The sequence below is a fragment of the Sciurus carolinensis genome, chromosome 1 (genome assembly GCF_902686445.1).
Source record: "Sciurus carolinensis chromosome 1, mSciCar1.2, whole genome shotgun sequence".
Lineage (NCBI taxonomy): Eukaryota > Metazoa > Chordata > Mammalia > Rodentia > Sciuridae > Sciurus > Sciurus carolinensis.
The window spans coordinates 98,982,587-99,009,294 of record NC_062213.1 but is presented as its reverse complement, the minus strand read 5'-3'; the positions used below and the strand labels follow the sequence as shown (position 1 = coordinate 99,009,294).

Below are 26,708 nucleotides of genomic sequence, written 5' to 3'. Positions count from 1 at the left end.
CATATGGGATTAATACTCTTATAAAAGAACTCTAAGGGAGTTAATGAAAAATTTTGGAACTAGATAGCATGACATTTGCACAGTATTGTAGTGTAACTAAGACCACTGAAGTGTACATTTAAAAAGTGGTTAAAATGGCAAATTTTATGTTACATATGTTAAACTACAATTTTTAGAAATGGCAAAAAAGGAAACCACCAAAGAAAAAGGTCACATACAAAAGATTACAATTAAACTGACAGCAAATTTCTCCATAGCAACAATGGAAACCAGAGGGCAGTTGTGAAAAATGTCTTTAGAACATTGATATAAAGTATCTTTCAATGTAGATTTGGGTACAAAAACAAAACTACTTTCAAGAACCAGACAAACATAGAAAAATACCTTCAGAGAAATAGCTGAGATAATTTACCATCAACAAAATTCTGAGTGAGTTTTACTTTGGGAAGTAAGCAATGGGAAGGAATGATAAGTCATACTAGCAATAGAATATATGAAATATCTAAGAATAACCTTAGAAGGAAATAATGTGAGACCTAAAGAATAAAATCATACTTGGGAATATTGAATACAAATTCAAACTGGGTGTGGTGGTGCACACCTGTGATCCCAGCAGCTCAGGAGGCTGAAGCAGGGGGATCACAAGTTCAAAGTCAGCCTCAGCAACTTAGCATGGCTGTCAGAAACTCAGCAAGACCCTATCTCTAAATGAAATATAAAAAAGGGCTGGGAATGTGACTCAGTGGTTAAGCACCTCTGGGTTCAGTACCTGGTACCAAAAAAAAAAAATTCATAAATATTAATGGAATATGGCATAGTGATTGAAAATGCTGATGCAGTGGCATTCCCCTGTAATCCCAAGAACTCTGTAGAATGGGGCAGGAGGATCACAAGTTCAAGACCAGCCTGGACAACTTAGCGAGACACTGTCTCAAAATAAAAAATAGAAAGAACTGGGGATATAACTGAGGAGTAGAGCATCCCTAGACTCAATCCCCAGTACCCTCCACCCCAAAAAAGAGAAAGAAAATCTTTACAAAGAGTTGATCAGAACATTGGGAAATCATTGTTACATGAAGAGAATAGAATGCAATTTGTGTATGTGTGTGTGTGTGTGTGTGTGTGTGTGTGTGTGTGTAATTGGTTTCAAACATAATACCAACATTCATAGGATAACACTACTAGAGAACAGTAAAGCTGAAACTATTATCCTATAAATTTCCATTTGGTGAAAGTGAGTGAAGTTTTTTATTGAATTGCTGAGAGTCCCACTAAATTGCTGAGGCTGACATTAAACTTGTGATCCTCCTGTCTCAGATTCTGGAATCCCTGGGTTACAGACTTGCACCACCACACCTGTCACTGATTCATCTTCTTCCTCTTCTTCACAAGCCTCTCAACATTTTCTCCTATTCCTTCTGTAGTTTCACTTAAAACATAATTATGATTAGCATAGTAGCACATGTCTATAATCCCAGCTACTGAGGAATATCAAAAGTTTGAGGGCAACTCTGCAACTGTGTGAGACCTTGTCTCAAAATAAAAAAAAAGGGATTGGAAAGTAGCATGTGCACAACATTTCACCTCCTTCATTCTAGATATATGTTCTTACAGTATCATTTCATAGCTTTTTAGATAATATGTTGAAACAGGATTTATTCTCTTTTTAATTTTTTTAAATTTTGGTACCAGAAATTGAACTCAGGGGCACTTGACCACTGAGTTGCTTAGCACCTCACTTTTGCTTAGTCTGGTTTTGAACCCGAAATCCTCTTACCTCATCCACCCAAGCCGCTGTGATTACAGGCGTGTGCCCAGCTCAAATTATTTTTAACCAAACCTTTAAAAGGTGGTGGGAAAGCGGGAGGTGGGCAGTGCACAGTATTGCTAAGTCTTGTCTTCTCATTCCATGCTGATGTAATTATTTTGGACTTTGTTTTTGTCTTTTGTATCAGGTTCTTATTAAATTTCATCTTGTTAGATTCAACCTTTAAGAATGCCAGTTGTGTCATTTAGTGCATTGACTAGTGTCTATTTCATATCTATCACAAAGTATAGTATTTCATCCATAGCCTTCTCTTTGTCATTGATAAAAGTATTGAATAAGTTTTTTTTGTTTGTTTGTTTTGTTTTGTTTTGTTTTGTTTTTTGTTTTGTTTTTTTGGGTGCTGGGGATCAAACCCAGGGCCTTGTGCTTACAAGGCAAGCACTCTACCAACTGAGCTATCTCCCCAGGCCCTTGAATAAGTTTTTAAGATTTCTTTAACCCTGCATACTAGGAAAAGGATTATTTACATTTTATATTTTATGAAAACTTTATTCCAAATTAAATTAGTTCATCAATCTAATCATAAGAATGCTTGGACTAGAGATATAGCTCAGTTGGTAGAGTGCTTGCCTCGCATGCACAAGGCCCTGGGTTCAATCCCTAGCACCACAAAAAAAAAAAGAAGAAGAAGAAAGAATACTCAACATTTAGGGAAAAAATATTTTAAAATAAACATCAGAAGAAACTTGGAAAATAGTAATTTTGTTGGTTTTACATTTCTAGTTTGGGATATAAGTCAGTATTTTTATAATCTCTTTTTCTTTTTTTCAGGGATCCATCTGTCTCCAAGTCTATAGAACGAATCTTTAAAATCTGGGAAGACAGAAATGTATACCCAGAAGAAATGATTTTGGCATTGAGAGAAGCTTTGAGTAAGTGTCTTATTCTCTCATAAAAGAAAAATTGAGTCATACTTTACAAATATATATCTATAGATCCAGTTCTGTTGTATAATAATGAAAAATAAAATTTGGGATCTGGCCTTATTTGTTTAAAATTAAATATTTGTCAGACTAGATCTGTTCAAATTTAGAATTTAAGTGGAATTCATTTGGGAGATGGGTTTGGATTTTGTTTTTATTGACTTAAAAAAAATCTAAGTAATGATAGTCATCTGATTATTTTCCTGCATTTACTTTAATTGAATGTTTCAAAATACTACTCTGTCCTCTTATTGTTGGAGAATTTTTTAACAGGGATTCATTTCTCCCTAAGCTTTTTGGTAGTAAGTATATATTGGCAGTCTTCAGACTTTGTTTTGATTTAGATTTGCAGTAAGTTGTATACCTGTGTTTTGGGAGTTTTTGGGTTGCTTGTTTTGTTTTTTAGCAACTTTGTCCTTATATATTTGATGCATGTAATTAAGTCGTTGAATAGAAGTTGGTGGTAATCTACTCTCATGATCATTATTTGACTAGAAGTTTGCTTTTAAAATAGAATCTTCTAAGAAGCTGTTAAATTCTTCATTGAATTTAACTGGTATTTTTAAGCCTTCTGCCCTATTCTTTTCAGAATCAGTAATATCTTTGGTAGAAATTGTTTATTTGACAGCTTCTTAGATCTGGTGGGTGTTTTCTATTTTTTTTTTTTTTTTTTTTTTTTTTAATAAAAATGAAAGAAAAGAAAAGAAAGAAACAACACAGTCTCGGATTGCCTTTTTTCATGCTACAACTTTGGCACTGAAGTGGACAGACAAAACAGCTTCCCATAATGCCAGATTGCAAAAACTGAAATGTTTTCCAGGTACCACTTTCAAAACTCAGAAGCAGCTGAAAGAAAATCTGAACAAACAACCGAATAAGCAGTGGAAGAAATCACAAAGTAAGGAACAAAACCTCAACTAATATAAAATTACCTCCTCTTTTTGGAGCAGAAGAAAATGTAGACCATTTGACATCGTACCTGGCATAAATCATGGGCAAGCCTATGTTTTCCAGGCCTGGGAGGCTCCCAGTGACTTATATTAAACAAGCCATCATGAAGTTACCTCTTAAAAAACTACTATTAAACAAAGAAAATTCAGGAAAAGGGTTTAATTGAGTGAAGATTCAAAAGTAGTTGGGGGATTGAAAGAAGAAAAACAAAACGATAGTGCTTAGGCTAATTTTCAGGTTCAGAAGTTAGGGGCAGCTGGCATTAAACAACAGAACTGAAGACGAGTCTAGGCATTAAGAAGCATTTTTTTGTGGGAGCCATGAAATCCTTCAAATTTGGGGATATATTCTACCAAATTAGACATGGGCCTCATATCCTGGCAAGAAGCTCGTTTTGTAACTGGAGCTCCTGTTATGTTTATCATATTTACCCAGCATGAGATCAAGGGAGTGGAATACTGCATGTAATAGGCTTCTGTGGGAAAACTGAGGAATATTGAGAGACTTGAAAGTGTGGAGGGAACAAGGTAAAAGACAGTGAGAATTGGGAGGTGAAGCAAGACACTTGAGATGGTTTGCTCCATCAAGCATATGATATTCATCATGGTTAAGGGAATCCTCTGACATCCTTTTGGTCATAAGTTGCATGCTTAGGAACAACAAGAGTCGTCATTTCAGCCAAGTTCATCCACAGTGGTAATGTACTTAGAACTGTCCTTGCCTGTTTTTTCTGTGAAGTGAATTAACAGAAAATAAATCCAAAACTAAATATATGGGAATAGAGTTGATATTTGTTAGTAAATTTTTCAGCCAGCACTCAGGATTAATTTGATATCCTATTCCTAAAAACTCTTATGTTGAGATATTGAGATCCTCTTACACTCTCAGTCAGTATAGAAAAAGAAGGTACTTCATGTATTTCTGTATCTCCAAATCAGTAATTCTAGGACTTTATGACTGTATGACTTCAAGAGGTAAGTTGGTTAGACCTGTCTAAATAGTATATTTTTATATTGACCATGCTTAAAAAATTTCATAGTTCATTATTTATCCTAGGAAGCATATTATGATTTAAATGTGCATGTTTGCCATATTTTCAGAGTATATTCTTGACTATACAGCTAAGATTTTTCCTATTTGACTATTTTGTATTTGACTATACAGCTAAGAGTTTAGTCAACTCTTTATATTCATAATGACTTTTTGTTTAATTCCAACAGCATCCACGAATCCAAAAGCTGCTCTCAAGTCTAAGATAGTTGCTGAATTTCGAGTAAGTCACAGAATATGTTAACTAGAGCAAAACATTATTCATTCCTTTTATGCTGCAGTTTCCAATATTGTTTAGTAAGATTTATTTTTATTAGATTTTATATCGGTTATGTTCTAAACATGCTTGAATTGTTCTAATGAAATTCAGATTGGGATTAGATTGTCTATAATTTTGTTTCTAATGAGAAAAATAATCTTCTAGACTATATACTATCAGCTGAGTTCTTCATTGAATTTTGCCAACAAGGAGGTTCATCAGTGAAATTCTGCTAAATTAGAATTTTTGTTGAGAAGACTATGTTTATCTAACTAAAATTTAAAGAGAATGTAAGTAACTGGGTGTGATGGCACATGCCTATAATTCCAGTGCCTGGGGAGCCTGAGGCAAGATCACAAGTTCAAAGCCAGCCTCAGCAATTTAGTGCAGCCCTAAGCAACTTAGTCAGACCCTGTCTCAAATAAATAAAATAAAAAGACTGGGAATGGGGCTTAGTGGTTAAGTACCCCTGGGTTCAATCCCAAGTTCCAAAAAATAAAATAAAGAGATGTAAATAGGCCTTTGCCTGTTTTATAAACCTGTATCCATAAATTACCTTTGAATAATTAAGGAAGATTCTTTTGTTCCTAAGGTTTTGACATGAGAATTATCTTTGATATCTCCGACTGTGAAGAAAAATGGAGAGGTAGAATAAAAATAACTGAATGATCTTATGAATAAAATATGACTCTCATCTGTGTTCAGTCTCAGGCCCTCATTGAAGAACTGTTGCTGTATAAGCGCTCAGAAGATCAGATAGAATTGAAGGAGAAACAGTTGTCAACTATGAGGGTGGATGTATGCAGCACAGAAACCCTCAAATGCTTAAAAGGTAATACTTACATCCTTTTAAACAAAATAATTCAGATTTTTCTTTCCAGATCTGTAGTTTTCAGGTATCACACTGGTTTACCCCATAAAGAGAACTTTAGGTTTTAAAGACAGTTGTGGTATCTCTGATTTTCCCAATAGTGATTTCATTCATATAAATTTCATAATTAAATTCTTTTTTTTTTTTTTTTTTTTTTTTTTTTTTTGCGGTGCTGGGGATCGAACCCAGGGCCTTGTGCTTACAATGCAAGCACTCTACCGACTGAGCTATCTCCCCAGCCCCTTCATAATTAAATTCTTATCCTTCTCAGTTTCTGGGTGTATTGAGTTATATGTAAACATTTGTATTTCACATGTGAGGTTAATTGGTTTGGTTATGCTCTTTAATAAAGTCACTGTAATGCCTTATAAAATCTAGTTAGTGGGATCTGGGGTTGTGGCTTGATGGTAGAGCTCTTGCCTAGTGTGAGACTCTGGATTCCACACTAAAAAAATAAAGGTATTGTGTCCATCTACAACTTAAAAAAAAAAAAAAAAATCTAGTAAGTTGTTCTCATTTCCTTACTTTGTAAATTTTATATATTCATACTCCCAAATACAAAATGTAAGCCTCATGAATACAGAAATTATCTTTATTTGGCTATCACTATGCACTAGTGCCTAAAGCAATCCTTATTACATAATAAGCATTTGAAAATATATTTGAAATAATGAGTAAATGACTACTAACTATTAATTTTGGCACCTGTTTTGTTCCTGCACCATTCTTTAATTGATTATATGTCATCTAATTCTCATAACAACCCAGAAACATTCTAAAAAAATCTCTTATTCATGAGAAATCTGAGGCTGTATAAGGAGATGAGTAGTTTCTTCAAGTTGCATAGCTAATAAGAGGCAAGGCCAAACATTATGCCCATATCCAAAGCTGTAGCCTAGCAGTTACTGGGAAAGAAGTATGTATCAAATTAATAAGCATCTTTTTCACAGAGAAAAGAATATTCAGTGTGATAGCTACAAAGATCCCTTTATTTTTCTGAATCTTAGTATAGTATAAGTGGATAGCATTGAGCTTCATTCTTATTTCTAAGTAGCAGTGTAGCATTATATTTGTGGTGAAAAGCAATAATCAACAAACTTTGTTTTGGTTGAACTTCCTTTTCCTTATCTTAATTACAAATACCTTCACTTCAGCAGAGCCACATGAATTTGTTTGATTTAAGATAAAATTAAAACTAAAAATATTATACACTAAGCAGAAACAGGTTCACAGAATAACATGAACTGATTCACAGAGAGGGACTATCCTCAAAAGAGTAAAATTTTCACTTGTTCTTTTTTATCTCAAAATAAATACTTTCTCTTTTATTTTAGATAAAACTGGGGGGAAAAAGTTCTCCAAAGAATTTGAAGAGGCAAGCTCTAAGCTGGAAGAATTTGTGAATGGATTGGATAAGCAGGTGAAAAATGGGCCTTCACTAACAGAAGCACTGGAAAATGCTGGAATTTTCTATGAAGCACAGTACAAAGAAGTAAAAGTGGTGGCCAATGTAAGTAATTACTACACGTATCTTATATTGAATGCTTACTGTATGCCAGAGACTGTTACTCGTGGTATCTAACTCTGCGAGGATAAGCATTATTATCTCCACTTCACAGATGAACAAATTTACTTTTGAAGAATTAGTACAAGATGACATAGGTAGTAAAAAGTGATGGCAACTAGATTTAGACCTGGGTCCTTCTGATGCTAACACTCATACAAACCCTAACCATTATGCTTTACTAAAAACCTAAAGCTTTGGTATTTAAAAGGGACTACCCTGAAGAATCACCCATAATTACTGTAATAGGATATAAAATTGGGATTATAAACCAGTGGATTATAAACTGTTTTTTTCCTTCAGGTAACATGAAGACATTCTATTGCTAAATTTTATGTAAACCAACTAAAGACCTTCTCTTCCCCTATTAAAAGGCCTCTGAATGATAAAGTTTTAATTTACTCTATATGGTTACAAAAGTATATCGTACACTGGGTGTGGTGATGCGCACCTGTATCCCAGTGATTCTGGAAACAGAAGATTGCAAGTTTGAAACTAACCTGGGCAACTTAGCAAGATCCTGTCTCAAAAATAAACACATACATACATATAAAGGATCAGAGATATAGCTGAGTGGTAGAGCATACCTGTGTTCAATTACAAATACCACATAAGTGCAAAAGGAAGAGGAGAGAAAGGAAGACAGAAAAGAGAAAGAAAAGACAGTATTTTGTTGTCAGGACATAAATTCAATTCTGTCACCTTGGCACTGGGCAGCTGCTAAAATCCTTATTCAGATCTTTAACTTCCTAGCTGCTACTACTTTTGGTTTCTTTGAAGGTATCACCAAAGGAACTGGATTCAGCATCCCTGCCTATATTGTATGTGTTTTTATTATAATGTAGTTCAATTGTGTTTGTGTGTGTTCTACCATCATTTGATGTAGGAAGTGTTATTTACAACTGCGTTTTTGCCAGGCATGACAGCGCCCCCCTGTAATCCCAACAACTAAGGAGGCTGAGACAGGAGAGTCTCAAGTTCAAGGCCAGCCCCAGCAACTTAGAGAGGCCCTTAGCAACTTAGTGACACCCTGTCTCAAAATAAAAAATAAAAAGGACTGGGAATGTGGTTCATGGTTAAGCACCTTTGGGTTCAATCTCAGGTACCAAAAAACAAAACACTGCATCTTTGTTCTTCCATCTGGGATAATTTTCTCTCTGCTGAGGAATATTCTTTAGGATTTCTTTTACTATAGATAAAATGGTAGCCCATTTTTAAAATTTGTTTATTTGGAGCATCTTTTTTGCACTGGGTATGGACTTCTAGGGTAGCAGTTAATTTTGCACTTAAAACATGTTCTTCTGTCTTGTGTGTATCCATCATTTCAGTGAGAAATCAGTCTTATTGTTTCTTCTTCAAATATAATATGTCTTTTCTTCTTTGGCTACTACTAGTACTTTATCTTTGGTTTTCATTAGTCATTAAATGATGTGCCTAAGTGTGTTCTTCTTCTTCTTCTTTTAAATATATATTTTAGTTGTAGGTGGACATAATACCTTTATTTTATTTTTATGTGGTGCTGAGGAGTGAACCTAGGGCCTCATGCATGCTAATCAAGCACTCTACTGCTGAGCCACAACTCCAGTCCCAAGTGTGTTCTTCTTTATATTTACCTGACTTGGGGTTCTGAATTAGTGGTTTCAGTTAATATTGAAACCATTTCAGACTGAATGATTTAAACAGTGTGAATTTATTGAATTGGGAGGCTGAAGCAGAAAGATCAAAAGTTCAAGGCCAGCCTCAGCAATGTAGTGAGACCCTGTGTCAAAATAAAAAGGACTGGACTAGGGATATAACTCAGTTGGTAGAGTGCCTACCTCGCATGCACAAGGCTCTGGGTTTAATCTCCAGCACCACAAAAAAGATAATAATAATAATAATAATGACTAGGGATGTAGCTCAGTGGGAAAGCACCCCTGGGTTTAATCCCCAGTGCCAAAAAAAGAGAGAGAGAGCGATTAAAAACTACTCCACACTTGACAGATTATGTTATTTTCTAGTTTCATGCCAGCGACGTTGTAACCATGAGTAAATCTGATCAGAGTCAGAATGCTAACTTCTTGGTCCTTTTCCCAGAGAAATAAACTTATTCTTCTCTTTTAGGCATACAAAACCTTTGCTAACCGAGTAAACAATTTAAAGAAGAAATTGGATCAGTTGAAGTCAACCCTTCCTGATCCTGAAGAATCACCAGTCCCTTCCCCAAGTATGGATGCTCCCTCCCCAACTGGTTCGGAGTCTCCATTTCAGGGAATGGGAGGTGAGGAATCCCAGTCACCAACAATAGAGAGTGAGAAATCTGCCACACCGGAACCTGTGACAGATAATCGTGATGTGGAAGACATGGAACTCTCAGATGTAGAAGATGATGGGTCTAAAATCATTGGTATGTCCTTATGTAATTATTAGATAACTTACTTTATATTGGTTTTTCCTGCCCACTAATTAATGGATAGGTATTAAAAGATAGCTTAGAACATATTAGAACACTAAGGTAACATTTGTCTGTAGAGCAAATGGTTCATGTTTTTGTATGCTACGTGAGTTAATCACTGCTGGGCTGGGGTTGTGGTTCAGTGGTAGAGTGCTTGACTAGCACGTATGAGGCACTGGATTCAATCTTCAACACCACATATAAATAAAAAAAAGATTCATCAAAAGCTAAAAAAAAAAAAAAAAATTAAAAACAAAATCACCACTGAAGATCAACACTTCATTATAGCAACCACTAGCCAAATTTGACTTTTACACATTTGAAATATAGTTTCTGCAACTTGAGATGTTATATAAGTATAAAATATATGTTGGATTCCCAAAACTTAGTACCTCTCCAAATAAAATATCACATTAATGATTTTTATTTTTATAACAATGAAATTAAAGTGTGATATGTCAAGATAAATACACATTATCAAAATGTATCTATTTCTTTTTTTGTTTTTTAATGTGGCTACTAGAAAGCTTAAACTTAAAGGTGACTTGAATTAAATTTCAGTTAGCCTGCACTGCTCTAGAGGAGGGGCATTTGTACTGGAATTTCTTATTCTCTGCCACTCTTGATCTTCCAGAATTACAAAACTGCAATTTGTTAACCACACTTTTAAGAACTTGCCTGAATTGGTAAATTGTTGCTCTTAGATCCCCAGCTTTTACACTTATTCTTATTAGATAATTGGACCTCTTTTGAATATAATTATCTGCCCCAATAGTCTTTAAAGCATTAAAAGGTACATGTTACAGAATTATCAAGAAGTAAAACATTGGGGCTGGGGTTGTGGCTCAGTGGTAGAGTGCTTACCTAGCATGCGTAAGACCCTGGGTTTGATCCTCAGCACCAAATAAAAATAAAATAAAGGTGTTGTGTCCACCTATAACTAAAACAAAAATTAAAAGAGTCTGAGGCAGAAGGATCACAAGTTTGAGGCCAGCCTCAGCAACTCAGTAGACCCCTTCTCAGAATAAAAAAGTAAAAGGACTAGGGATATGACTCAGTGGTAAAGCACCTCTGGGTTAAATTTCTAGTACAAAAAAAAAAAGAAGAAGAAGAAGAAAAGAAAATGCTAAGAAAATATAACAAAAATAGGTTGTCACTAAGAAGATTCTCAGGTTAATGAAAAAGGAAAGATTACAATTTATGACAAATATCATTACCAAGGGACAATACAAATATGTACCACATAATGTGTTTTCCAGAAATGTTCACATTTTTATTTTATCTTTATTTGGGGAGTTGTGGCTGCACAGTAGCCTCTTATTTTATTTATTTATTTTTTTGCCACTTCCTTTTCATCTCCTCTTCCTGCCTCATCTCATTCCCCAGCCTCTCTCCCTCCTGTTTCAGAAATGTATACATTAAATACACAAATAGTCAGAAGATGCAAAAGAATCATGAGTAAGCAAGAAAGAATAATTGAGAAATTCCTTTTAAGTAGATGTAGAAGGTGGGATTGATAATAAATATCATAAATAATAATAAATAAATTATGAAGACTGACTTTAAATAAAAAGCACAAAGTAACCAGATCTTTTCTTTAGAATTGTAATGCTTTTGAACCCTCAAGTTAGAAAATATGAGGACATATTATTTCATATTGAGAGCAAAGCCTAGAAAGTAGGAGGATATAATATCATTTCTTTTCTTTGTTGAAACAGTGGAGGACAGGAAGGAAAAACCTATGGAGAAGTCAGCTGTCTCTACTTCTGTACCTACAAAGCCGACAGAAACTCTCTCAAAGGCCTCTTCATGTACCCCAGTGCCTGTGACCATGACAGCAGCCCCACCTCTTCCAAAGCCTGTGAATACTTCACTACTGTCCTCTTCCCCAGCTTTGGCTTTGCCTAACCTAGCTAATGTGGACCTGGCAAAGATCAGTTCCATCCTTAGCAGCCTTACATCAGTCATGAAAAATACTGGTAAGTAAGCCCAGTGAAGAAGATAAAAAACTGATTTCCATCATTTTAAATTGAGCCATCAGTCTTTTTTTGTTGTTGTTACTGAATTTTTAAAATTATTTTTTTGTTTAAAAAGTGTAGTGAAAATAAATATAGAAAAATTAGATCAGTAGTGAATAAAATAAATATGTCCTCATATTACCCCAAAGGATACCACTTATATTTATTTACCCTTACAAGTATATGTGTTTATGAGTGTTTGAAGGATTAAATATTTGTAATGATTTTTCTTTTAATAATTGAAATAGCCAGACAACAGTGGCTCACACCTGTAATCCCAGCAACTCAGGAGGCTGAGGCAGGAAGATCACGAGTTCAAAGCCAGCCTCAGCAACTTAGTAAGGTCCTAAGCAATTTGGTAAAACCCTGTCCCTAAATAAAATATTAAAAAGGACTGGGGATATGGCTCAGTACCCCGGTACCCAAAATAATAGTAATAATAATAATAATAGAAATATGCTGGCTGAGAATGTTGCTCAGTGGTAGAGCATATGACTAACATGTGTGAGACCCTGGATTTAATCCCCAGTACCTCAAAATAAATAAACCATTCATTTCACTGTTTAAAATAATAAAACCAAAATTACATTTTTAATTGATAAGCATATAAATTGTGGGGGGTATACTGGGAATCAAAATTAAGACTTTATACTGAGCACATGCTCAGCACCAAGCTATCCCTTCAGCCCTAGATCTTGTTTTAATGGAAAATTTTAATTTAAACTATTTAGCCAAGCTGGACACACACCTGTAATCCAAGCAACTTGCAATGCAGAGGCAGAATAGCAGGTTCAAAGCCAACCTCAGCAACGTCGCAAGATCCTGTCTCAAAGTTAAAAAAGAAAGGGGGGCGGCTGGGGGTGTGACTTAGTATTTCAGTGCCCTAGGGTTCAATCCTTGGTACCAATAAGTAAATAGGTAAGTAGGTAGGTAGGTAGGTAGATAGATGGATAAAGATTAGATGAAGTAGAAAGATCAAGCTAGCCAGGCATGGTGGCACATGCATATAATCCCAGCTACTCAAGAGTCTAAGGCAGGAGGATCACAAATTCAAGGCCAGCCTCAGCAACTTAAAGACCCTGTTTCAAAATAAAAATTTTTGAGAAAAGGTTGGAAGCACTGAGTGCAGTGTCACACACCTGGAATTCCAACTTGGAAGGCTAAGGCAACTTACTGAGAGACCCTGCCTCAAAATAAAAAGGACTAGGAATTTAACTTAGTGTTAGAGCACTTGTCTCACATTCAAGTGCTGGGTTTAATCCCCAGAACCACACACATACACAAGAAAAAAACTAAATGAAAATGTGCGTAAGTAGAACAACCCATATACTCATCACCCAATTACAATAGGATAACCATGAGAAATCTATACCCTGATTATTTTGAAGAAAATAATCCAAACATTTAATTTATTTTCTTTTTTTCTGTACTAAGGATCGTACTCAGGTGCCTTACCACTGAGCTACATCCCAAACCCCCACCCCACCCCCACCCTTTTTTTTTTTTTTTTTTTGAGGCAGGGTCTCAGTAAGTTGATTAGGGCCTTACTAAATTGCCAAAGCTGGCCTTGAACTTGCAATCCTCCTGCCTTAGCTTCCCAAAATACTGGGATTACAGGCACCTCACCCAGTCCAAACATTTAGTTTCATCATAAATACTTACATATTTCAAAGAGATGAAGATTATTGTGCTGCATGCAGCTCAGTGGTTGAGTGCTCACACAGCATGTGCAAAGTCATAGGTTAACTCCCTAGCACTGCAAAAAAAAAAAAAAGTTGGATAAAGACCCCCCCCAAAAAAATAATCATCATGTTTTTAAAGTCTTTTCATATGTTATAATGAAATTGATATCCAAGACTATAACTATTTTATGTACCTAGTATCTGAAAGTTTCTGATCCTCACCCTCTACTATTTTACTTCGTTTAATCTGTGAGACATTCAGCTTTTACAAGTTGTTTTAATGTTTTTCATTGATTAAAGATATGGTTAAAACTTTTTATTTGCTTTTCATTTCTGTTTGTGAAATAATCTGTTCATAGTTTTTAATCATCTTTTAAATAGTCATATGTTTTTCTCTTTATATACCATCTTTCCTGTTAAAAATCAACCATTTTGAAATATAAAAACATATAAAGGTCATTATTTCAAAAGCAAGTAAATTATCAGTCATGTGGAAGTATGCAGTATGGAATTCTGCAATTCCAGTGAGGTCTGATCATCCAGTCATCCAACAGTTTACTGAGTACTAACAGGGCTCTTAAGTATAGGTACTGTTTGGTAATGGGGGAAAAAAAGCATTGCCTGGTCTCTTCTTGTTGGAGTTCTCAAAACTAATGAATATATAAGAAAATAACTTCATGCTTGTTTGTTTTAAGGATGTTCCAAATAGAAGGAGCAAATCTTAATTTTCAGATATTTTTTCTTTGTACATTCCATGATAAAGGGCCATTTGTGGATCAGACACAAGAATTTCTATTAAACATATCAGACTCATTGAAGTGAGTGGAAAATGTCATGAATTGAATGGTCATTTGAGTTGCATTTTCTTGAGTTCATCTTTCTGCCACCAGGGGTCAGTCCTGCATCAAGACCTTCTCCAGGAACTCCTACTAGTCCCAGCAACCTCACCAGTGGCCTGAAAACACCTGCACCTGCCACAACAACATCTCACAACCCTCTGGCAAATATCCTTTCCAAGGTGGAGATCACCCCAGAGAGCATTCTATCTGCTCTTTCCAAAACCCAGACACAGTCAGCCCCTGCACTGCAAGGTAAACTGACATGTGCTAGAGGGACTTGAATTTTGTTTGTCCCTGGCTTAATCTTATATTCCATTTCTGAGGAATCCAAAGTCATAAAATGTATAATACAATTAGTTCCTGATTCTCTTTATGTTTATCATCTATGATTTGGCATTTATGGAATTAAAAATGTCAAAGCTGAAAGAGACTTTAAATATTATCTAGTCTAAACTGGCTATGGTGGCACATGACTATAATCCCAGCTACTGGGGAGGCTGAAGCAGGAGGATCACAAATTTGAGGCCAACTTGACCAACTTAGTGAGAACCTTTCTCAAAATAAAATAAAGGACTGGGGAAGTAGCTGAGTGGCAGAACACTTGCCTAGCATGGAAGATGCCCTAAGCGGGGGTTCAATTCCCAGTATCATATAAAAAGTCTAATCTGCTCCTTTCCAGGTAAGAAAACTGAGGCTCAGTGAGGAGATGGTCTGCTTAAACATACACACCTACCTCATCAGTGATGAGCCAAGATTAAAACCAGATTTCCTGATTGGTTACATGGTTATACCATGACATCCCAGCTTTTAGTACTGGTTACAGTGTGTTGTTTTAGTTGCCCAGGCTGGGCTTGAACTCTAAATCCTCCTGCCTCAGCCTCCTGTGTAGCTGGGATTAATTACAGCCATTTTGCCCAGCTAAAGTTATAAAGGCCTCTACATCTTTTTTGTTTTCACTTACGTATAATCTCTGCCTCATTTGAACTTCTGTTCAGCTTTGCCAGTTGTGTTTTCATGTAAAACTGCCTGCTTCTAACATTTTTTCCTAAGGTCTATCTGATCTCTACTCTTTCTTTCCAGATACCAATATAACCCTTTTTGAACACCTCAGTATAATTATGCAATGAATTATAAATACAGTATCTTCATTGTAGTGGTATACTTGATGTCAGTAATCTCAGTGAGGGGCCTCTTGGGGACATTTGGCAAGGATTAGGGACATTTTGTTTGTCACACCTGAGTAGGAGGGATACTAAAGCATCTAGTGGGCCAGAGCCATGGGGATGTAGCTAAACATTCTGTAATGCATAGGAAAACCCCCAACAGCAAAGAATTATCCATCCCAAAACGTGAAAAGTGCTGAGCTTGAGAAATCATGCTCAATATGAGTATAGTAGTATAAGTATCTATTAATTTTCTGTTTCCTAAACCGTTTTGTAAGTGGATCAGTCAAGTACTATATCATGATGAATTTTGTTATAAGATAAAGAAAAAATTTGGCACACAGAACTAAATACTATAAAGTAATAATATATAGCTTCCAACTATTGGTACCAGCAATCAATAATTGATGATAATACTGTGGGGCTGGTGATATAGCTCAGTAGGTAGAGTGCTTGGCTTGCACCAATCCCCAGCACCACCAAAAAAAAAAATACTGTGGCGTATCTTGAACCACTAGTTTCAGGAATAGTTCATTTGAAAGATGAACATGCTTATGATTTCTCCTTTTCGATTCTTCTCCTATTGCCATCCTATAGTAGCAATAAAAATCTTGAACTCATTTGTGTGATTTGATATATAAAACTACATTTTAAAGAACTTTTCACTAGATTTCTGAAACAGTATCATGTGGACTTGGACTTTCATCCAGCAAAATTTGCATGGAACTAAGAGTGTTTTGGCAGAATAAGAAATGAGAACCCCCAAAAAACAACTTTTGTGGACTAACAGGGTGGTTCATCACCTTTTATTCTCTTATAAAAAGTGGAATTCTCCTATAGTTTTCAAAGGACTATATCCAACAGCATAAATAGATGTGTTTACTAAATGTTTCCAAGAAATCTCTTACAGCTTGGTTCTGTGTTATCACAGTCCATAGCCCTTATTGACAGATTTTCAACACAAAAGAAAGTAATATTTAATGGTGAAAGACAATTTTATTTATTCCAAAAATCTGGGTATTATCTATCTTAACCAGATGGTCTTTTGAAGAATTTATCTTGCAGTATCTGAAAGATATGCTAAAAAAAAATTTTAAAAATTACATGACATTATTACATATCACATTATAGTACTTCAGGACTTCTGGGATTGGAGGACAACAGTGACTTTTAGGAATTAAATCAAACTGTTAGGAAAGGGAAAACTGTATAGTCTGGAAACTTTTCAGAATGAAACATGCTTCTACCCCACCCCAAGAGAATAACTGAAGTCAACAGTACGTCAGTCGTTTGGATATTATTGAATATTGATAATAGATTACTAGATAATAATAAAAACCAGGAAACATTACGTAGAAGTTAAAATTTTGCCAGGCATGGTGGCTTACACCTATAGTCCCATCAGCTCAAGAAGCTGAGATGGGAGAATCACAAGTTCAGGACTAGCCTCAGCAACTTAGTGAGGCCCTAAACAACTTAACAAGACCTTGTCTCAAAATACAAAATAAAAAGGCCTGGGGGATATGGCTTGGTGTTTAAACACCACTTTCATTTCCCAGAACCTCCCCTCCACATACAAAAAATAAAATTAGGGGCTGGAGTTGTGGCCCAGTGGTAGAATGCTTGCCTGGCATGTGTGAGGCCCTGAGTTCAATTCTCAGCACCACATATAAGTAAAATATCCATTGACAAGTTTAAAAAAAAATTTTTAAATAAATAAATAAATGTTTGTATTTAAAAATAAATAAATTAATAAAGTTAAAAAGTAAGACTAGTGTGGCCCTAAAATTCTTCAGACCTTAAATCTCAGCAAATATGGGTTAAAACTGATATTTTGAAGAAATATTAAAGTTATCATATAAAATTATGAAATATTTTACCATAATCATTGCTAAGGAAGTTTTAATATATTCATTGACTAACATCTATACATTTGGGGCTGGAAATGTATCTCAGTGGTAGAGTGCTTGCCTTGAATATAAGAGGCCCTGGGTTCAAACCCAGTACCAAAAAGAGTAAAATCTATACATTTACATGAAATTTTATGATTTTTATTTATGACCAAAAATTGGGCAAAATTTCTAAAACATGGTTGAATTTATCTACTTTTCTGTTACCTCTTTGTCAAATATTTTTAAAAACATTTTCTATAGGAGCAATTTATTTTCATGAACCTTCAACCTTTGCCCCAAAGAATTATTTCTCAGTACTTCTGAGGAGGTTTTATCTGTCAGCGAATAGGATTGAATCTCATCATTGTCAGATTTAACTTATCAATAATCCTTGTTTTTTTTTTCCAATTTATGGCATGGAAATTGTGTTTCCTTGTGAAAAGATCAATACCCATTTTTCTGGCTTTTAAGTCTTTGTGGTGTATATTTCTCATTTTTATTGCAACATTTTACAAACAAATTGGTAGTTGAAAGAGTTGTTTTGCAAAAACTAACACCATTCTAGCAAGAGATACTTCTTGGAAAAAAGTATTCCCCTTTCAAATAAATGTCTGAAGTTTGCATAGGCTGTCTCCCTCTTAGGAATAACAAGTGTATATTACCTTGAGACAGTTGTGGAGTTTGGAAAGAAAGGTAGGGCAGGATATCCATTTGCATTTTGAGAACCATTTCCACATATCAAACATTAAGAAATACTGGCTTAAGTTGTTTTAAGAATAATTTTACTTCCTTTCTTTTCCTACTTTGCCTTGTTTAAACTGTGAATGATTCTGACATTAAAATCTGTTTCTTCCTGTTGCCTTTTATTATGCCATGTTGAACTTGTTTCCGAACTACACTGGAAACATTTCAGTGATTTTTCTCTCTTGGATTGATAAATAGGTCCAGTATTTTTTAGGACATTTAGCCATTACTTGTTTTGTCTGGATTCCCTCTGAGGGAATAGATTTTAAAATCTATCTGGTTCCCACCAGAATGAATGAGGATATCTAATAAGTCTACATTGTTTTTATTCTATGGCAGGGAGTTGTTCTTTTTAACCCCTCTAATCTTTGTTTTTACAGGCCTGTCATCTTTACTTCAGAGTGTTACTGGGAACCCAGTTCCAGCCAGTGAAGCATCTCAGAGCACATCAGCTTCCCCTGCCAACACCACAGTCTCTACCATAAAGGGAAGAAATGTGTCCTCTAATACCCAGTCTTTTATTCCCAAAAGCTTCAACTATTCTCCTAATTCATCAGCTTCTGAAGTCTCTTCAACCTCAGCCAGCAAGACATCAATCGGGCAAAGCCCAGGACTTCCAAGCACTACGTTTAAACTACCATCCAACTCTCTAGGGTTTACAGGTACCCACAATACTAGCCCTGCTGCCCCGCCTACTGAAGTTACCATGTGCCAATCTTCAGAGATCTCCAAGCCAAAACTGGAGTCAGAGTCCACCTCCCCAAGCCTGGAAATGAAGATCCACAACTTCTTAAAAGGTAATCCTGGTTTCAGTGGCTTAAACTTAAATATCCCAATCCTGAGCAGTTTGGGGTCCAGTGCCCCATCAGAGAGCCATCCCTCAGACTTCCAGCGTGGCCCTACTAGCACCTCAATCGACAACATTGATGGAACCCCTGTACGGGATGAACGGAGTGGGACACCCACCCAGGATGAGATGATGGACAAGCCCACATCCAGCAGTGTAGATACTATGTCCCTGCTTTCTAAGATCATTAGCCCTGGTTCCTCAACACCCAGCAGTACAAGATCACCACCCCCTGGGAGAGATGAAAACTACACCCGGGAGCTCTCTAATTCTGTATCTACATATCGACCCTTTGGCCTGGGCAGCGAATCTCCCTATAAGCAACCTTCTGATGGAATGGAGAGACCATCTTCCCTGATGGACTCTTCACAGGAAAAGTTCTATCCAGATACTTCTTTCCATGAAGATGAAGACTACCGAGATTTTGAGTATTCAGGGCCTCCACCTTCTGCTATGATGAACCTGGAGAAGAAACCAGCCAAATCTATCCTGAAATCAAGCAAGCTATCTGACGCCACTGAATACCAGCCAATCCTATCCAGTTATAGCCACAGGGCCCAAGAATTTGGGGTAAAGTCCGCCTTCCCTCCATCTGTAAGGGCCCTCCTGGACTCTAGTGAGAACTGTGACCGTCTCTCATCTTCCCCTGGGCTATTTGGTGCCTTCAGCATAAGAGGGAATGAACCTGGGTCTGACCGGTCACCATCACCGAGTAAGAATGATTCATTTTTCACCCCTGACTCCAACCACAATAGCTTGTCTCAGTCTACCACTGGGCATCTCAGTTTGCCACAGAAGCAGTACCCAGACTCTCCTCACCCAGTCCCACATCGTTCCCTTTTCTCTCCGCAGAATACCCTCGCTGCTCCCACGGGCCACCCACCCACGTCAGGCGTGGAGAAAGTCCTGGCCTCCACCATTTCCACCACGTCGACGATTGAGTTTAAGAATATGCTTAAAAACGCCTCACGCAAGCCCTCAGATGATAAGCATTTTGGCCAGACCCCCAACAAGGGCACTTCAAATGATGGTGTCAGTCTCTCTAACCTCACCCAGCCCAACTTGACTACCACTGATCAGCAGCAACAGGAAGAGCACTACCGCATAGAAACCCGCGTTTCCTCCTCCTGCTTAGACTTGCCTGATAGCACAGAAGAAAAAGGGGCCCCTATAGAAACTTTGGGTTATCATAACGCAGCCAATAGAAGGATGTCAGGAGAGCCAATACAGACCGTAGAGTCCATCCGAGTTCCTGGGAAGGGAAATAGAGGACATGGGCGTGAGGCTTCAAGGGTGGGCTGGTTTGACCTGAGCACATCAGGCAGCTCTTTTGACAATGGCCCCTCAAATGCCTCTGATTTGGCATCCCTTGGGGGTGGGGGCAGCGGAGGCCTCACTGGCTTTAAAACAACACCATACAAAGAACGGGCACCCCAATTTCAGGAGAGTGTCGGCAACTTTCGTTCCAACAGTTTCAACTCAACATTTGAGCATCATCTCCCCCCATCCCCCTTGGAACATGGGACACCCTTCCAGAGAGAGCCAGTGGGTCCATCATCTGCCCCACCCGCCCCTCCTAAGGATCACAGTGGTATCTTCTCTCGAGATGCGCCCGCTCATCTGCCCTCTGTGGATCTTTCGAACCCCTTCACAAAGGAGGCAGCTCTGGCCCATGCTGCCCCACCGCCTCCTCCTGGAGAGCACAGCGGAGTTCCTTTCCCTGCCCCACCCCCTCCTCCACCCCCTGGGGAACATAGCAGCAGTGGCGGGAGTGGTGTCCCCTTTTCTACTCCACCCCCTCCTCCACCCCCTGTTGACCACTCTGGAGTTGTACCCTTCCCAGCCCCACCACTGGCAGAGCATGGAGTGGCAGGGACTGTGGCAGTGTTTCCCAAGGACCATAGTTCCCTCCTTCAAGGGACCCTGGCTGAGCATTTTGGGGTGCTCGCAGGACCCAGGGACCATGGAGGCCCCACCCAACGGGACCTCAACGGCCCTGGCCTTAGCCGTGTACGGGAGAGCCTGAGCCTACCTGCCCATTCTCTGGAGCACCTGGGCCCAGCCCATGGAGGAGGTGGGGGAGGCAGCAACAGCAGCAGCGGCCCCCCCATGGGTCCCTCACACAGAGACACCATCAACCGGAGTGGTATGATTTTACGGAGTCCCCGGCCAGACTTTCGGCCTAGGGAACCTTTTCTTGGCAGAGATCCATTCCACAGTTTAAAGAGACCCAGGCCACCTTTTGCTAGGGGCCCTCCGTTCTTTGCACCAAAACGCCCATTCTTCCCTCCCAGGTACTGATGGAAACCAAGGGTAAAAGGCATTTTGAACAGTCTAGAGAGCATTGGAAGTAGGAGTTCGGTTTATTGTTGTTTTTATTTGTTTTCCCTCCCTTGATTTATTTTTTTATTATGATAAAGGGCCTCCCTTCCAAATTAAAAAGTCATATATGCTTACATTTTACTATTCCATCCAGTCCCTCCTCCCACTGCACTTACTTCCTTCTCCAAGCTGTTTGTATTTAAGAAAGAAAAGAAAGAAACACAACCAAAGCCACTTCATTTGGCTGGGGGCTTGGGGTTTGGGGAGGAAAGCAATCTTTATTTTATCCCATCTATTGAAGAGTATTTCTACATTTGAAATAAAACTTCCATCAGTACAGATAATAACATGTGCAATGCTGGGGTGTTATTTTGGGTTGGCTTCTGTAGTAGTCCATGAAAGGACCCTGTCCTCTTCCTTCTTCAGCTAAGTAACTGCTGTAACCAAGTATGACTACCTTCTCTATGCTCTGTGCCCTACTGACAGCCAAGAGATGTTGCAAGGGAGGAAAGGTGGAATATTCTGGGCCTGTCGGGGTTGTTTTGTTTTGTTTGTTGACTTTTTCTGTCAGATTTGTTTTAAAGGCATGTTGTTCTTTACACTTCTGCTAAAATCTTACTTTTTTTTTTTTTTTTTTTTTTTTTTCTTTTAATCAGTCCCTTCTTCTGAAGTACGATCAGGCAGTAACTTTGAGGAAATACAAATCTCATTCTATCCTGGTCAAGATTTTTCTCCTCTTAAAAGGAAAGAAAGGGGCTGAATATAAGTTCCAGGTTAAAATAAGGAGTGCCTACAGTATATAAAACTAGGAAAGGAACCATTAATGACCTGATGTGATCTATCTTTTGTAAACGAGAGAATAGGACACATTTCCATGTATCTTGCACCAACCTCTTGTTTCCTGCTTTTCTTTGACTGTTTTTCTCCCTTGATCTTCATTTCTATTTTGAATAGAAAGTCACTACAGTTGACAGTTGATACAAAGGTACAAATGAAATATCTGCATTTTTTTTATATAAGGAGTAGATGTTAATTTTACTTCCCTAACATGGTATTCATTGGTGGTTTTCAGCAAATGTCAACTATTAGAGAAAGAAAAATCTTTGTATTCCTCTTCCTTTTCCCCTTGCCTCAGTCCTGTATTCACCCCTATTCTTGGTAATTCAGAGGAGGAGATTCAGTGGTATCTTTATATTATACCTCTTTAAATGTGTCTTAGAAGCAGGCAGGTGTTACTATTCATGTCATTACAGAGAAACAGAAGGACCTGATAAATCCAAATTGGCACCACTTGAGATGTGATAGCAGCCTATCACATCTCAAGGCTCAAGCCTTATCCCCATTTCTTATGCTCAACAGGAAGTAAACAATGTTTATGCTCTTCATTTTACATGAGAGAAGTGTACTATCCTCCTTGGACTAAAAGGCTTGTTTGTGTTTCTACATCTAGTATTTGGGAAAAAGACAATCATTGTACTTTTGTTTAAATCTTTGTATCTATGGACAACTGAAAAGCAAATACTGCTTACTACAATTTTTTTTTTTTTTAGTGTTTTTACCCCAAGGTATTGGCAAATCTCCAGATACATGAGTAAAACAGTATGTGTTGAGTTTTTGTAGGAATTTTAGCAAATTTCATATATTTTCTCCCAAGTTAGTACAGTACTAACTCTAGGGAAGTTTGGGAATTGCTTTGGATTTCTCCAGTGGAATATTAAAGGTGGGGGAGAGTGGGCAATGTAGTAACAGAAGATGATTCTCAGAATAAACTTGCTTTTCAGAGAAAGAGCAGCTTAAACGAGGTGTACATCATAGCTTGGGAGTTTTGTGTAATGTTTTCCATGTTATTTGGGCTCACCTTGTGTTCTGTGGATAGGATGCGCCAACTCGTTCATCTTCCTAATGCGTATCTGGTCTTAAGCCAGCTGTTCTTTGTTTCTTTGACCCTCAAGCCTTTTTCCTGTAGCTCTCCCCACAAAAATGCATGATATCATGACCTTGTGTGTGGGATGGGGTATATAGTATAGCAAAGCAAAGGAAGTATAGTTTTGAGTCCTAAGGCATTTGTTTAGTGAAAAAGCATAAGAGAAAGAGACAGTGGGGTTGGGGTAAGGGAAATTCTGTCTGACTTTGAGAATTGATTTTTTTTTTTTTTTTTTTTGTGCAGAAATTAAGTGGGATGTTTTTCATTCTAGAATAAAAAGAATGTGAATTCTTTCTGCTGCTCTTGTTTAAGCTAAATGTAGTGTTTACTTGAAAAGGCTCTCTGACCGTTTGATTTTATCAGAAAATGTGGGGGTGTCAGGAAAGTGGCTTCCTGAGTATTGGGGCAGGGTAATTGTCCTCAGAAGCATGATGACTGATCCTTGAAAGAAAGACATTGTACAAAGATGGACTTTTAAGGGGTTGGGTTTTTGTGGGATATTTTTGTTTTGTTTTTGCCACAGAGTCCTCAGTGCAATTTGCTTCAGGATGGAAGTGAGGATTTGTATGAGACTGTCAGCTATTAATTTTAAGGAAATCTCTTCAGCAGTAAAAGAAGACAACAATGTATATATGTGATATAGTGAAACAAAAGACAATTCTGGTATTCATAAACATGAAACAAAGGGGTTTTATTCTTTCTGTGTCTGTGATTTAAAACTCCGTGACCATGCTCTGACTTTTGTATTTCAACCTGAGTTTAAAAAATAAACAAGATATTTTTTAAAGAAAGTATAACATACTGTGTCTTAGCAAGGACATGATTCATATGAAAGCAGAATATGAGAAGTTGTTACTAAGGTCCTGGTGCTCACTGTAAAATCACAGACAAAGAATCCTAGTGAATACACTAGTATCACTTAAAAGTTTAGTGATTCCGTCTCAGAAGTACGGTCCTTAAGTATTTTGTAAGAGTTCTCTCTTCAGCCAGCTAACTTGAGAACTTCCTCCCTGCTTCCCTCTGCCTGCCCAAAAGTCAAGGTAAATAGAATTTGATTTGATTCCAGGGAAGGTAAAATGAATAGAGAGTAGGATTCTCATACTGATAACAGGAAAACAATGTGGTATATATGGTACAGCAAACCTATCTAGATAATGTGAATATGCTAAACTTCCTACTTGCAAAATATTCACTATCAGTCCTGAAGTTACCTGTTCACACAGTTAAGCTTCAGATGTTACTGTTTTGAAGCCGCTGTAAATTACTGCTTCCCTTTTTCCCTCTCCCACCCCTTTTTTAAACTGGTAGGGGTGCCTGTTAAGATTAAAATTAGATATGTTGGTGATATTCTCACGTGTTCAGTGTGGAAAACAAAACAAGTACATACTTTAGAGGCAACAACAATGAAATCCTTTTTGAAATGTGTATTGATATCATTTAATAAAATAACTAGTTCTAAAGGTTTGACATTTTTCTTTTTGAGATTGGGGCTTTGACCAAGGGCCCCTGGCTTCTCTGGTGAGTCCAAATAGGAGGGAACTTCTCCAGGAACTGAAATTGCTGCTTTGAGGAGCAGACCTGTGGTTGGAAAACCTAAATTTTCTCCAGCAAAGATCCAACATGATTGTCCAGGGCTGAAGGTGAAACCAACTACAGAATGCAGAAAGAAAATCCTGGATATATCTCTGAAGATGCAGTTGTGTTGGCTTTTGGTCTAAGGATATGTGGGGAAGTGGGAGTAAGTGACCTGTGTGCCCACACATTTCTGAGGCACCACAGAGTGGCCACAGACCACCTGTCATTCCTTTCTCATGACCACTTGCACTCTATTCCAGCCATTCCTTTAAAAACAAAACAAAACTCTTTGTCCCCAATATTTTGTTTTCCAGTTTAATAAAATACAGCTTTCTTTGTTGTGTGGTTGACTTTCCCCTTCACATTGATCTTGTCCAGCTGTCCCCTTTGATTTATGCGGTTAATATCACTAAAGGCTATCTGAGCCTCTTAAGATCTTTATGGCCTTGTGAGTTTTGTGTGATTCTCAGTATAATTGTGTAATGGGTGGGGTGAGACCAAGATGTTGAGGGAGTGGTTAGTGATGAAGTGGGATATACTGTATAGATAATTGTGTGTCTTCCAAAAGTTGTAAAATTGTTAGCCAAGAAGCATTTTTAAAGCAGGTGTACAATTGGGTGGTGGGTGTGGTAAGGATCTTTCTGGTCAGTTCTTTCCCCACATCTACCCTTGTTGCATATTGGCAACCTGTCACATAGAAGCCACAACTTAACCCTTCTCTGTTACCCATCCCTTTTTCATCATAACCCAATGAGGCTTAATAAATGGAATGTTGGTTTTAAGGGGTAAAGAGGACTAGTCACTGCATCTGGGTCAGGTCTGGGTCACTGGCAGGGTAGAAGGCTCTAAATAGCAGCCTTGATTACGTGAAGCTATATAACGTGTGTCACAAGACACTTTGGAAATAGCAGCAGCCTAGGAACACACCCAGCAAGTAGGGCGTACCACCATTCTGGCTGCTTTTTGGAATCTAGCTCACCCTTTCTTCCTTATTCTCTCCTGGGACCTGGACTTGCCCACCTTGTTCTCTCTACCCCTTAAGAAAGCCACAGCCTTTAGACTTCCTCATTGGACTCTCTGGGGAAGGATTATTTAAAACGTGTAAATTTCCTACCTCTAAATTGTATTTAAGCCCATCTTCTACCGAAAGGATGAGTTACCTCCTCATGTGTAGACACAGTAACACACCATCAGAATGGGTATTGGAGTGTCTCTCATACTTGCTTATGAGTAACTGTATAGACAAGCCTGATCAGCTGCTGCTCACAATTGCTGAGTAACAACTCATTGAGGCTGCATTGACAAGGCTACTAGAGGGTCACCAGTAAGATATCTCAAGTAAACATCCTGTTCCCTCATCTCAAGGTAGAAGAGGAGCACAAATGCTTTCAAGGAAAGGAGCAAACATGATGTAAAACTTTGAAAGTTACTTCTGACAGTGCTGAGGGAAGAAAGGAAAATTGCTTAGTTAAAAGTGTGAAGGAGGTAAGGCTGAGATCTATTTAGAAATTTATAATCGGTTGACCGTAAAGTTTTTTTTTTTCTTTTTTTTTTTTTTCCCTTTTTGTTGCTGGGGATTGAGTCCAGAAGGACCTCACCCTTGCTAAGCACTTGTTCTACCACTAAGCTATATCCCTAGCTACCCCATTTTTTTTCCCCAGAACTTTCTATTTGTTTTCACCTAAACAAGAGTCAAAAGTTGAGACTACAGAAGTGGGTGGAGGGGCTAGTGAGTTCTGTTGTGCCAACTGAGAAACAAATAGGCAGCAATTTTTTGTGTGTTTGACTCAAAAGGGTGTTGGCTAAACCAGTCTATCCTGGA

At 37.7% G+C, this 26,708-nt stretch overlaps 1 protein-coding gene across 6 annotated transcripts in view; it reads left to right on the top strand.

Moving 5' to 3' along the window:
- Rprd2 (regulation of nuclear pre-mRNA domain containing 2) overlaps nucleotides 1-25,225 on the top strand; it is a 91,204-nt gene extending 65,979 nt beyond the window's left edge. The window contains exons 3-12 of one of the 6 annotated variants that reach the window (XM_047527631.1): nucleotides 2,600-2,700; nucleotides 3,572-3,649; nucleotides 4,923-4,975; nucleotides 5,717-5,843; nucleotides 7,217-7,392; nucleotides 9,550-9,832; nucleotides 11,599-11,859; nucleotides 14,471-14,671; nucleotides 18,599-19,015; nucleotides 19,918-20,145. In XM_047527631.1, coding sequence (XP_047383587.1) covers nucleotides 2,600-2,700; nucleotides 3,572-3,649; nucleotides 4,923-4,975; nucleotides 5,717-5,843; nucleotides 7,217-7,392; nucleotides 9,550-9,832; nucleotides 11,599-11,859; nucleotides 14,471-14,671; nucleotides 18,599-19,015; nucleotides 19,918-20,006 — 1,786 coding nt within the window. In that variant the 3' untranslated portion in view covers nucleotides 20,007-20,145. Of the gene's footprint in view, nucleotides 1-2,599; nucleotides 2,701-3,571; nucleotides 3,650-4,922; nucleotides 4,976-5,716; nucleotides 5,844-7,216; nucleotides 7,393-9,549; nucleotides 9,833-11,598; nucleotides 11,860-14,470; nucleotides 14,672-18,598 lie in introns of all 6 variants that reach the window. The other 5 variants (XM_047527611.1, XM_047527595.1, XM_047527641.1 and 2 more) reach the window with 5 other exon arrangements.
- Nucleotides 25,226-26,708: the final 1,483 nt, after the last annotated feature.